Below are 13,308 nucleotides of genomic sequence, written 5' to 3'. Positions count from 1 at the left end.
ACTTGGCTTCCCTCCAGAGGGAGGAGTAGAAGAGGCCTACAAATGCTTGGATTCAGGAGCGCCTTGCTACAGCAAGGGCCCAACAGCAGTCACTTTTAGATCAGAGAGTAGAGTATGCCTTTCATGCCAGAGAGTCATTTTGGCCTCAGACGGGAGGTAGGGTCAACAAGCAGTTCTTCTCTACTCTTGGCCCCAGACATAGTAGGGAGATCGTCTCACAGCTTGTTGACTCAGGCGGAGTTCTTCAGACACATCCTGATGCCGTCTTATAGGTTGCCACCGATTTCTATGCCTCCCTTCTTATAGCAGATCCTAACACTCAGGCCACAGATGATGCTAGAGTGGTTATTTGGCAGCACTTTCTTGGGTTGGTGACTGGGGATATGATTGTCTTACTAGATGCACCCTTCACCAACTTAGAGTTCAGGACTTCTCTCTCTGCCTTAGTTCAGATGGACTTACCCTATTATTTTTTATTTCTTTTTGGGATCAAATTGGGGATCAAATTACTTTAGCCCTGCAGGGTGTTTGGAACTTGGGTGAGATGCCAGACTCGCTTACAGAGGGCCTCATTCATTTGATTCCGAAAGGGGTTTGCAGGAATTTAGTGTCTCAGTTTTGACCGATTAGCTTGCTGGGTACTTTGTATTAAATCTTAGCTAAAGCTATTAGCCTTCGTCTGCAGCCCTTTCTTCCAGATCTTATCCATGATACACAGACAACCTTTATGCAGGGCAGGAGCATCTTTGACAACATCTTCTAATTTTGCGAGCTGTTTGATTGGGCCATGCATGATGGCCACAGGCTACTGGCCATTCTACTCTTGGACTTTGGGAAAGCTTATGACAGGGTAGACTGGGGCTTTCTGGAGGGCACACTTTCTCACTTTGGTTTCTCAGATGCATGGATCTGAGGGGTGTCAGCCCTCTATAGATCAATCCACAGCCAAGTTCTTATTGGTGGAGTCAGGGGGGACAGCAGGTTTGAAATTACTAGATCAATCCGCCAGGGATGCCCTTTAGCCCCCTCTGTTCTTATTTGTGGCTGAAGCTATGAGCTATTACATTAGAGCTCAAGCTGGTATTGTAGGAAGGCTCAGGCTTCCTTTGAGACAGGAGGATGAGCTCTTAGACATTGAGTTGGCACATATGGCTGTTTTTTTAAATGCCACTCCACAGACAACACTGACTTCGTTCAGGACGGTGTTGGATTTGTTTTGCATTGTGGCAAGTGCACACATTAATTGGAACAAATCCAATGGCTTTTGGATCAGTGATGAGGACACTCCATACTGGGGGAATGACATGGGGTTCACTTGGTTTCAGAGGGGCATTTCCGTCAGATATCTGGGATGCCAGGTTGGGGTGGGCATCCCTCCAGCACAACTGTTTGCTCCCGTGTTGGAGAGTATCAGGAGGAAACTCATCTTTTGGAGTTCAGCCAGACTTAACCTTGCATCCAGAGTTGTGGTTGTGAACCAAGTATTATTGGCCACTGCCTGGTTTGTTTGCTCTTGTTGGTGCAGGTCTAGAGGTTGTATCGCTCAGCTCATGAGACATATCAAGAACTTCCTATGAAGCGGTTTAGATGGCACCTCAGATGTTGTAGCCAGGGTGGCTTGGGAGACCCTCATTCTCCCCACAGGAGAAGGAGGTCTCAATATTATTGAACCCGAACTTGTAGTGTATGGCCTTGCTCTGCAAGTTCGTAGTACATGGATTAATGCCTGGACAGGAGCCCTGGAAAGATTTCTTCTCACACAGCATTCATTCTTGCACTCCATCTCATTGGGGAGATTGGATGGACAGCATGACTTCAGACCATCTCAAATCTCCCCCTTCCCCTCTCATGGCTGCTATTCTGAAAGCTTGGGGCAGCTTCAAAAACACTCTTCGCAGAGTTCTACCCACCTCTCGTGGATGAAATTCACAGGCGGAATGACTCGATTTTGGATGACCAAGGTAGGCCACTTGGAGTGTCACACTATATGTAGTGGTCTAGATGGGAGAGGGGACCTGCTTCTATAGTAGGCGCTTGGCAGGCCTTTAGGAGACGTCCAGAGAATCAGAAACTTTTAACAGTTGGCCACCTCAGAGGAGGGAGTGCAGTCAGGATATAGCAGATAGAGGCAGCCATTCCGGCAGAGTGGATTGACATAGATGACATGCCGATCACAGAGTCCACTTGGTGGGGAGAGTTCTCAGGGACGGCGGGCATTCGGTTACAGATTATTGCCCTACAGGATGCACATGAGGATACCCTAGTCTTTGATGTTCACTCGGGATGTTCACTCGGGAAGCAGACTTACCAGATCTTCTGATGATATTCTTTTGGAGGTTGCCTTTCAGCCTATCAGGATTGCAGGTTTCATGGAGTGGGGCAAGGACTCACAGGGGTATCTTGACCCAGATCCTCTTCTCCTTGTGCTGGGATCTTGGAGACTTTGGTTATATGGTGGTTCCCCTATTAGGTTCTTACAGTGGGACCCCGGGGAGTGGGAATGGATTGATGAGGGACACTAAGAGAAGAGCTTACCCTTATTTCTCTATACAGTCAGAAATGCCTGGAGATTTCAGCTCAGCAATAGAGGTTGGAGGCTCTCCAAAGCCCCTCATTCGGATAGTTTTCAAATTTCCGCAGTGGTGTGGAAAAACTTTTGGTGTAGGCTCTGGGAATCCCTCAGGAATAGAAAGATCACTCTTTTCTTTTGGCTTTCTATTCATGGAGGGATTGTAGTGAACCTGTGGAGATCCAGGTTCGGGGCTGCTGACCCTACTTGTCCTCGTTACCACATTGCAGTTGAGTCAGTACAGCATTGCCTTTGGGACTGCAGACAGGTGAGGACAATCTGGAAAGGTGTTGCTAGGATTTTCAGTATCTTTCATACAACACCTTTCTATATGACCTCGGGTTCAGGAGCATGGTTATCTCTTACTGGCCCTCAGGTGCTTTTCGATGGACATGATCCAGATCCAGCTCTCATTGTACGGCGACACTCAGTGGAGTCTTGTTTCCTCTAGTATATTTCCTTCACTCCTTTTAGAGCTACTCATGCCTCAGTAGACACATCTTGGGAGATTCTGGCTAGCATTGCAGCTTGGCATATTTGGAGAGCCAGATGTATAGACACGATGGAGGATATCCAAGTTCACCCTTCCCAGGCTATGGCTAGTATTTGGATCGACATAGTATCTGATGGCCATCTGGGCGAGCATGGAGGGATTCTCCAGAGCAGCCACCACTGCTAGGAGAGTTATTTTTTTCAAAGTTTGGAGAGGATCCCCTTTCTTCTCTAAGTCTTCCTCAGGGTTGAGGTGGCGTTTTCAGCCTCCGCCTTGGTTTTTTATTAGCTCCTTTTGAGCTGTTTTTTTCCCTCATGCATAGCATGATGTACTCCCACATTTGAGCTTGCTCTCGCAGTTTTCATTCATACTTAATGAAGTAATTTTCTGTTTTAAAAAAAAAAGGAAATCAAATGACTAATCAACAAACAAACAAAAGTATTCACATGTAGACCAAAGAGCTTGTAGGCTTGATTATTGATTGTTTTCACAATAGACAAGTACAGCTCTTATATATAGCATACACACACATATGAACACCAATGCATATGGGATAACTCCCAATGTGACACGTGGCATCCATAGGACACATTAGACTAGAACTCACACTAGAACACACCAAACTGACTCATCTTGACTTCATATTCTAACACTGTAGAGGTTGGAGGCTCTCTAGAGCACCCCATTGGGAGAGTTATGAGATTTCTTCTAATGTACAGAAGGCCTTTTGGAGGAGACTCTGTAAATCCGGCAAAAATAGAAAGATCACTCTATTCTTTTGGCTTTCCAGTCACCGGCGCAATGAACCTATGGAGATCCAAGTTCGGGACCGACCAACTTGTCCTCGTTGCCTTTCTGCTATGGAGTAAGCTCAGCATTTGCCTACGGGATTGCAGATACGCCAGGATTTCTAGTGCTTTATTCGTTGCCCCTTCTTCATGACTTGGGGTTCCGTTGCTTCGCTCTCTCTATTCAGATCGCCAGGTCTTCTATGAGAGACATTACTCTTCTTGTGCTTTATCTCTGGCTGAAGTTCCTACCTCACCCTTCAGAGCTGTGCATGCATCTATGGACCGGTTTTGTTCATACTTAATAGATGTCTTTTTTATGGAGAAAAAAATGATCTCCCTCGATTACTTCTTTATCAATGGGCTAGAGGCTAGGATTTTTAAATGAAATATCATGTTTTATGACCAAGTGAAAGTATTAATTTTATCATATATTAGTTGGGACATGGGAGTTGGGTGAGTATGATCTTCTATGTCACACCACAACCCATAAGGATTGTGGTGTGAACTAGTAACTCTGATTAAAGTTTTAAGAAACTTTGATGAAGTGGTTTTCAAAAGTCATTTAAATCCATGCTTCAAACAAACAAAAATACATTTCTCACAAAATTTCATTCACTATGTCTTAGGGAGTAGGACCTGAGGATGCAATATTTGTCATTGACAGTGCTAAGGATCTTACAAGGGAAAATGGAGATACCTTATATTTTCAGAACCCATTCGGTATAAAATTACACAAAACACAAGCTCTCATCAACTACAGCCTGAAATATGTTAAGGTCAGTCCTCTGGAATCCAGCAAACATTAGGAGCAAATACACATACTAAAAATTGAATTTATTCTGAAATGCATCGATTTTTACCAAGATTTGTACAGAAGTTACAAACATTAGTTTTTTAAGAGGTCATATGTTGAAGGCATTTCTTATGTTACAATGGGAGTTTTCAGTTCATGCTTCATTTCATCTTGCTCTCTCACACACTAAACTTATACGTGCTGGGATCCCTCAATACCTAGGGGTTTCCTCCCCTTTCTTTGCCCGAATTCCTATAAACATTGGCTTCATATCGCTCTCTTACACCCAACACTCATAACAATGGGGGAAAGGCTGCCCAAGTTCCTACAAATATGGGTGTTAGTTTGCCTCTCCTTGTTTCTATTTCTCTTGCTTTTCGTGCATTTCCCGAGTTGTGCTACTACCAAGAGGACACCTTGTAATTCAGGCACATGTTGAACTGTTTCTTTTGCTTCAAATTTGTCATGGGACGACTCCACTTCTTTGACCATGTTTCGGTGATTTGCTGCAAATCCCACTCCCCTACTTCCTGACTTGATGTAATGCAAGACAATTGCCATTGTTGGCTCGAAATTGTGATCTTTTTGTATGTTTTTTTGGTTTTACCTCCTTCATTCTTTCTTATCCATGGGATCCTGAGCTAGCACATCAAGTATGAAATTTAGATTGTCCTCTTCAATAGATTCTTGCCTTTTTAAAGCTATTGAGGATGGAATCTCAAAGTTTGATAGAAGTCTTTTTTATGGAAAAAAAAACTCAAAGTTCGTTTCTCAAATAGAAGAAAGTTTAGGAGTTCAAACTATCTTATTGGTTTCCCCCCCCCAAAAAAAAGATACTTCTATTAAGTGTGAATGAAACTCCAAGAGCAAGGCTCAAGGGAGAAGTACATCATGCCATCCATGAAAGAACAAAATATAAAATCAAGCTTTTGTAGTAGAAGAGCTTGAAAATAACCAAGGTCGAGCCTGATATGCCACCTCAACCCTGTGGGGGTTTCTGAGAAGAAAGGGGAGCCACTCCACTCCCTCAAGAAAACATTCCTCAGACTAGAGGCTGCTCGTGAAGGTCCATGCATAGTCCCCCAAATGGCTGTCAAGGTGTGTACCATGTTTGTCCAAATACTAGTAGGTGTGTACCATGTTTGTCCAAATACTAGTCAATGTGTGGACTGGGTGCACTTAGAAACCATTCAAATATTGAAAGATCTTGAGAAGAGTCATGTCTCTTGTAAAATACTCGAGGCCCCGAAAGAGAGATCCATGTTACCGAGCCCTAGGTCATGAAGAAAGGAGAATGCATAAAGGGGAGACGAGGATTATTTAGAAAAGCTCAAAAGTCTAGCGATCCCCTTTCAAATGATCCTCGCCTCCCCTTTGTAGTAGCAATAGGGGTTTGTCGGACGGAGCTTCTTGGTGTTTGAATCAGACTTTTCATCCTCGGTTGTGACGAATGGACTCCCATTCAACAATCCTCGACCGCTTCCACCGGCTGCAGGAACGATCACTTTTTCAAAAGATGAGTTAACAATTCAAGAAGGACATAGAGTTTGAGAGCTCTACTACACTCTCATAAACATCTATGAATCTCATTCTTCTAGGTTACAAGTTGGAGATTGGATGCTTGCAGCTTTATGTACCACCAGCCTCAACCCACAACTTAAGGATGTTCGTGTAGGAACAAAGTGGAGACAAGTTGTTGTGAACACAAGTGAGCAAGAGTGCACACACAAGAAAGCTCCAATAGAAATGTTCAAATGAAACAATACAAGTACTTGGTATATATAGTATCCAAGTACTACTGGTCAACCATAGGGTTGACTTTATGCCTACAACACCATATCTTTGTAATGTCTTACAAATCCCCCCTCAAAGATATGGCTGAAAGTACCCTGGAAACGTCTCAGGTTTACCCTACAGTACCTAAATTACCATGGTTGCACAAATTCATCCAAATGGATATCTAACCTATGGGAGTACAAGAAAACAATGTCATTGTGAATCACTTCACAACCCCCCTTGACATTGTGAGAATGTCTCTGATCCCCAAGCCATGTCGATGTCGTAAGAGAAGATCTGCTGACAGGGCTTTGGTGAAGATATCCGCCACATTGTCCTCAGATGGACAATAGATGAGATTATTGAAGCTATCAGAAATACAATCCCGTACATAATGATAATGATTTTCAATGTGTTTCATGCAAGCATGAAAGACAGGATAGTTGGCTACGGCAATGCATCTGTGACTGTCACAGAAGATAGAGTTTGCTTCGCCATCCTGTGCATGATGCAAGTCATGCAAAAGCTTCCTTAACCACATTAACTCCGTAGTGGCTGAATTTGCAGCTTTGTGTTAGGAAATGGAGTCAATTTGAGTGACTTTTAGTATGTTCTAGAGTAGTACTATACTACTTTATATCCTAGAGTGCCACATGTCACTATGGGACTTATCCCATATACATTTGACACTTAAGAGTGTGTGTGCCTATCCTATAAAGGCATCGTACTTTCTCATGTCAAATTCATCAAGCCTCAAGCCTTTCTTGATCATGTAAATACTTTGCTTGGTTGTACATTTATTTCTCACATTATTTCATTTCCATTATGCTTTCCTAGTCTTGCTTTTCCTTTCCATTCCATGTCTTGCATCTTCATATGGTATCAGAGCTAGGCTATCTTCCAAGAGGTTGAGGTAAGAGATTGAGGACATTGAAGCCTCTCTCCCTCATTCCCCTTGGAGAAATGCCTTCTCCAATTCCATCTTGAGCTCTACTCTCTCCACCGTGAGCCTCACCAACAATGGAAACTCAACTCATGGCTTGTGGCAGCTCCAATGGCGTGTGGCAGCTCAACTCCAATGGTTCATTAGCTGCAATGATTCGTGGCAGCCCCATGCTCTGCTCATAGGTGCCATTCTCTCGGCCTAGTGCCCAGCTCGCAGCAAGCAACAAGCCCGCTATTCTGCCCACTTCTCTGTCCACTTCTCTACCCGTACCAGCTGTACAGATAGCCGTACAACAGCACGGACTGTTGCGCCATACAACAGGACTGTTGACTGCCCGTACAGCCTGCCTGTACACCCGCTCCTCTTCTCTACCTGCTGCTGTTCTGTCCGCCTTCTACAGCTCCATTGTGCCCGCCATTTCTTTCTCTCCTACATCTCCATTGTGCCCACCATTTCTTCCTCAGCTCGCTTGTGCCCGCCATTTCTTCCTCAACCCGCCATTTCTCCCTCAGCTCACTTGTGCCCTCCATTCTATCCATCACTCTTCTCTCTCCTAGCTGCCAGCTTTATGGGTTTGATTTCCACCAACTCTGTCCTTGTGGACAAATTCAAGGGGGATGGATTCCCCACATGGCCAACAAAACTGCAACTCCTTCTCATGAAGGACAATGTTTGGGATGCCATTGAAGATGATGAAGCACTTGAGGCATCAACGGAGCCTCAAACACACAAGATTTGGAAGAAACACAATTTGAGGGTCATCGCAATCATCAGGCTTTGCCTAGATGATTCATGGATTCATCACATGGACTTCAAGTCCAAGGCTAAGGAGATTTGGGCACGCCTCGAGAATGTATTTGGTAACAAGATCACCAACTCTAAGGTTTTTCTGAAAATGCAATTTTATAAGTTGAAAATGGAAGAGTCTGATACCTTGAGTGCACATATAGCAAAATTTTAATCTTAGTTCAACAACTCTCTAACTTGAAGTGTTGCCCGGATGACGAGGACAAAATGGCTATCCTCATGACAAGTATGGAAGGGATTTCTTGCTTTGAGAATGTCCTTGAAGTACTTCGCATTGCATCGACTACATTTGAAGATATGGTGCTGACTCAGGAGATGTAGATGAGTCAGCACACTCACATCCCTACAGGTCTCCACTTGGTCTTGAGACCCAGTACCAGTCAGGTCCCTTGCCCTCTCCTACTCCCACTGCTACTCCTCGCTCCGTAAGCACTCGTAGTAACACCACTCACTCTGACTCTGCCACTACCATGAGTCCTCATTACCCGGTCGAGGACCTATCCTATGAAATCACGGTTGTTGGAGAGATAATAGAAAATAAAAAGGGCTCAGCAGTGATGGCCACCATGAGGTGGTTGATAAGCCACCACTTCAGGAGCGGCATAGCTACTGACTGGCAGTACCAAGATGAGGGAAAGAAGCAGGCAGTCATCGATGAATTGAAAAGACAATATCCTAACCCTCTAAATTGGAAGTTCAATTCGGATTACATGAAAGAGTGCATGGAGGTCCTCTTGAAGCATCGTAGGTCAACCTTGTGTACTTCCATCGCAAAGGGGAAGGCTAAACCCAGCTGGGAAGACAAAGCTGACTTGAATTTTTTCAAGAAGCAGTACAGGGACCATCCCGAACTGTTCGAGTCAGAGGAGGGCTACGAGGAGACGGTTGGACTCCATAGGTACTTCGGACTTTGTGTAGGCAGACCGTTGGCATTCGAGGCAACCGTGGTAAGTCTACTTCTTCTCATTTAATGTATTGTTCTATTTGTTTTACTACATATTGCATGCAATTTATATAACTCTTGTAAATTCGGCCCATAGCAAGCTACAATGGGTCGCCTTCCTACAGACACAGAAACGAGATGCGTTGCGCCATGTACCTTTACCGATGACCTTTCCTTGAAGATCCAGGATATATGCACCATTTTTATCGAATTGAACTTTGAGGTCCCGATCCGTGATCACAGACACGGACAACAAGTTCCTCTTGATATTTGGCAAATAAAGAACATCGGACCATTGTTTTACAACTCCATCTGACTTGAGAGCAATCGTATCTTTTCCTTTTGCTGGACATTTTGCATCATTGCCGACTGCTACCATGATGTCATTCCCTACCGGCTGTAGAGAGGTATACCATCTTATGCTTGAAAAGGATCACTGCAACAAAGAATCTCCATCCTACTCATCGGCGGATACTACATAGGCTCTTGCCTTCAGCAGCAAATGGAGACCTAGGCCATCGACTCCACTAGCACGAGAAAAGACATTCAAGCCATTCAAGTGCACTTACTGCAACAAGCTCGGTCATATGGAGGACAACCGTCATTGTCATGTTTTGTTCTTGGTTCCATTCCAGTAGTCCCTCACCTTTCCTCCATGGGGGGGTGTTAGGAACTGTAGTCAATTTGAGTGACTTTTAGTGTGTTCTAGAGTAGTACTATACTACTTTATATCCTAGAGTGCCACATGTCACTATGGGACTTATCCCATATACATTTGACACTTAGAGTGTGTGTGCCTATCCTATAAAGGCATTGAACTTTCTCATGTCAAATTCATCAAGCCTCAAGCCTTTCTTGATCATGTAAGTCTTTTCTTGGTTGTACATTTCTTTCTCGCATTATTTCATTTCCATTATGCTTTCTTAGTCTTGCTTTTCCTTTCCATTCCATGTCTTGCATCTTCACTTTGTACTCCATCACCCCTCACCGACACGAGAGTCTGGCACACGTATGCACACCATCTTTATGATGTCCCATACCAGCCCACTCCAAAAATCATACACACACCTCGCCCCACCACTTGCACGTTGTTCACGAGAGAGAAAGTCAAGGACGCGACATTGAAACTGCACAATGGCCGAGCTAAGGATCACGAGGGGCTATGCACTGAGTTTATCGCATATGGGATCGACACGTTAGCCCCGATCCTAGCAAAGCTATTTAATGACGCTGTTTGCCTTGGCTTCCCCCGCACATGGACACTCAACACCATCACTCCCATCCACAAGGCAGGGGATCCCATGGACCCAAGTAACTACAGGACTATCATGATTGGACATGTGATGTCCAAGATCTATGCAGCTAGCTGTATTGGATGCGTCGGTCAGCCTGCTCGTAGAGATGAGAGGGCTCAGAGCAGAGGGTCAGGCGAGACCATGGGACTATGGATCACATACTCACATTGAGGAGGCCAGATCACGGAAGGAGAGGGTATATTGCTGCTTTGTGGATTTTCGCAAAGCCTTTGACACAGTACCTCGAGCTCGTCTCATCACACGCCTACAGACACTAGGATTTGATCAGGAGATCATCTGGGCAATCATGGCACTGTATGAGAGGCCGAGTTTGGACAGGCACAAGTTGGACAGATGAGATCTTGAGTACCATAGGGGTCAAACAGGGTTGTCCCTTATCACCGACCCTATTTGGTCTCTACATCGATGAGCTTGAGACTTTCATGGGGGCGTTCGGAGGGACCAGTTGCTCACTTGCCGGGATCATCATCAAGATTCTTCTTTATGCAGATGACGTGGCACTCTTGTCATCCACACCCGAGGGGCTCCCGACACCTGGATGCACTGCAGGCTTTTTGTTTATCCCATGATTTGGAGGTCAACCTTGGCAAGACCAAGGTCATGATCTTTAACACCTTTCGAACAAACATGCAACGGAAGCAGTTTACTTTTACTTTTGGTGGGTCACCAGTTGAGATCATATCCTCATACACTTACTTGGGGGTCATCTTCTTCAGCCCCATCTTCACGATGAGACCAGCAATGGCAGGCCAAACTGAGCAGGGGATACGCCTCACTGGGTCGGCTAGAGAGACAATGCTTCCACTCCTACTTCCAAGACCCTCGGATCAAGGCTCTTCTCTTCGACTCCTTGGTCCGACCAGCTAGTATGTATGGCAGCCCTTGTGGAGGGCCTGACATGTCAGAGATAGAGTGGACACGGGTGGAGCGCCTGCAGATCCTCATGCTCTCACGGATGATCCAGGGGAAACCGTTGATAAGGAAAAAAAGAAAAGACAACCAGGAATTATGTGCTTCACCACTTCAAATAGCTGAGACTTCATAGGGATCAGCTGCAATGTGGGCTCGTAGATGATGAGCTTATGAACCAGATTCCAGAGTATGTGACTTTGTAATAGGCACCGAGACAAACCCCCACCAAAAAAAAAACTAATTGAGCATGGATCACACAGACTCAAAGAGAGACAAAAGACTACACAGCCCGAAACAGACCGAGCTTAGAATTGAACTTCCCCCCAAAACTCAGAAAATAGTCAGCCTCAGAATACTATGAACCCACAGCCCACATGAAGGCTATCTTCGTGACTCTTCAAGATATCAACCCACAAGCTAATCTTATCGTATCTTTCCCAAGATCATCATCAAGCTGACAAAACATGTGTGCCTCAGGATCTATGGAGCACTCTAAGGTGGATGGAACCTATGTGGAAACATGATGAAGAGAGTGCTCATGACATGTATCTCAAGTCAATTAGGTTCCAAGATAGATTAGCTTGGACTCATAAAGAGAATCTTGAGATAGTGCAAAGTGCTTGATTGATATTACTTCAAATGAACCTCCCTTTTATAGGTGAGGGTACTTACATCCATTTGCTTGCTCACATGTGGGATATCTCCTCCATGCCATGTGGCAGCTTACCTTTTGCTCATACCTTTGCTCTACAAGTGCTCATGGCACCACAACTCTCAACACCTCCCCTTGGTGCCATGATCCTTTGGCTACTGCAAGGTGGTCAGATGTGAGTTACAAATCCATCACCTCCCCTTAGTGCATACATTGCTACTTAAGGTGGTCAAGTGTGGTTTTTACATGTCAATACCTCCCCTGGGTGCTTTCATAGCTACTCTCAGGTGGTCAGGCTTGATTTACAAAACATAGGCAAGGTTGGCAAGGTTTTTGCTTTTCAATACATGTTGTTCCTATCATTCTGCTCATGGCTTGATAATGATCCTGTTGGCTTCTTTGCTTGGTGTAGCTTCATGCATGATGCTTTGTTCTTCCATGTGCCTTAATGCTTTATGTGTGGATGCCATGCTTCCTGCTATGGTCATCTCATGCACTTGTGCTTTTGGCTTGCTTTTTACATCGATGTTTGCATTCATGCTTTGCTTTTCCAATTGTTGCAAAGGTCTTACCAATTGAATTCATTCAATATTGGCAGTGTCTAATTGCATACAATGATTCTGATCTGACAAACGCGTAGAGCTCGAAAAGACGATCACTTTTCCTTTTTGGAGCATGTACAAATTCTTCTTGGATTGAAAGTTACGCCTTGTTGAAGCTTTTGTGAAGAAGAGGGGGCCTTGATGATGTGGCACAGGGATTCTAATGCAGAATTGAAACTGTGCTTATAAAGGGACTGTGCTTGGGTGGCACTGTAGTGACCAATTACCCCAGTTTAGTGAACCACAGTTACTTAGACTGTACCAAGGTTTAACTGACCTGAATAGTTAACTTAACCACAGTTAACATTACCACCTTATCTTGCCACGTGGCCCTTTGTAGATTAGTGGCTTATCTGCCACGTGTCTTCGTCTTTGGCTGCCACGTGTCCTAAGGTCCAACCTTAGGAAGAAAGATAGAAAGTTGGAAGCTTTCTCTGCGATGGCGAGACCTGCGACTGCGACGGCGAGACCTTTTTGCTGGAAAGGGTTGTGAGGGTCGCCTTTGCTTGCTGAGCCGGTGTAGACTATTGTTGGAGTCGTCCATGATGCAAGAGCCTGTCGTCATATGAATTGTTGGAGCCGTTGCTACGTAGGAGAGCAGGAGCCAACTGTGGAGCGTAGGCTCTGTTATGAGAAGGTCGTTGTAGGCGGATACCTTAGTTGTTGTAGAGACTGGTCGTTGATGAAGCTTAGGCCGTGGGAGTTGGG

The 13,308-nt window shown here is 44.8% G+C and overlaps 1 protein-coding gene across 1 annotated transcript in view; it reads left to right on the top strand.

The window, feature by feature from the left end:
* Nucleotides 1-13,308, top strand: part of LOC147897122 (uncharacterized) — a 175,712-nt gene that overhangs the window by 49,596 nt on the left and 112,808 nt on the right. The window contains exon 2 of the mRNA XM_087381220.1: nucleotides 4,480-4,629. Within this exon, the coding sequence (XP_087237346.1) occupies nucleotides 4,480-4,629 (150 nt within the window). The remainder of the gene's footprint in view (nucleotides 1-4,479; nucleotides 4,630-13,308) is intronic.

Source organism: Dipteris shenzhenensis, chromosome 11, assembly GCF_047967505.1.
Source record: "Dipteris shenzhenensis isolate YYH24624 ecotype China chromosome 11, Dip_SZ_1.0, whole genome shotgun sequence".
In the NCBI taxonomy this organism is placed as follows: domain Eukaryota; kingdom Viridiplantae; phylum Streptophyta; class Polypodiopsida; order Gleicheniales; family Dipteridaceae; genus Dipteris; species Dipteris shenzhenensis.
This window is presented reverse-complemented; position numbering and strand designations above follow the sequence as displayed.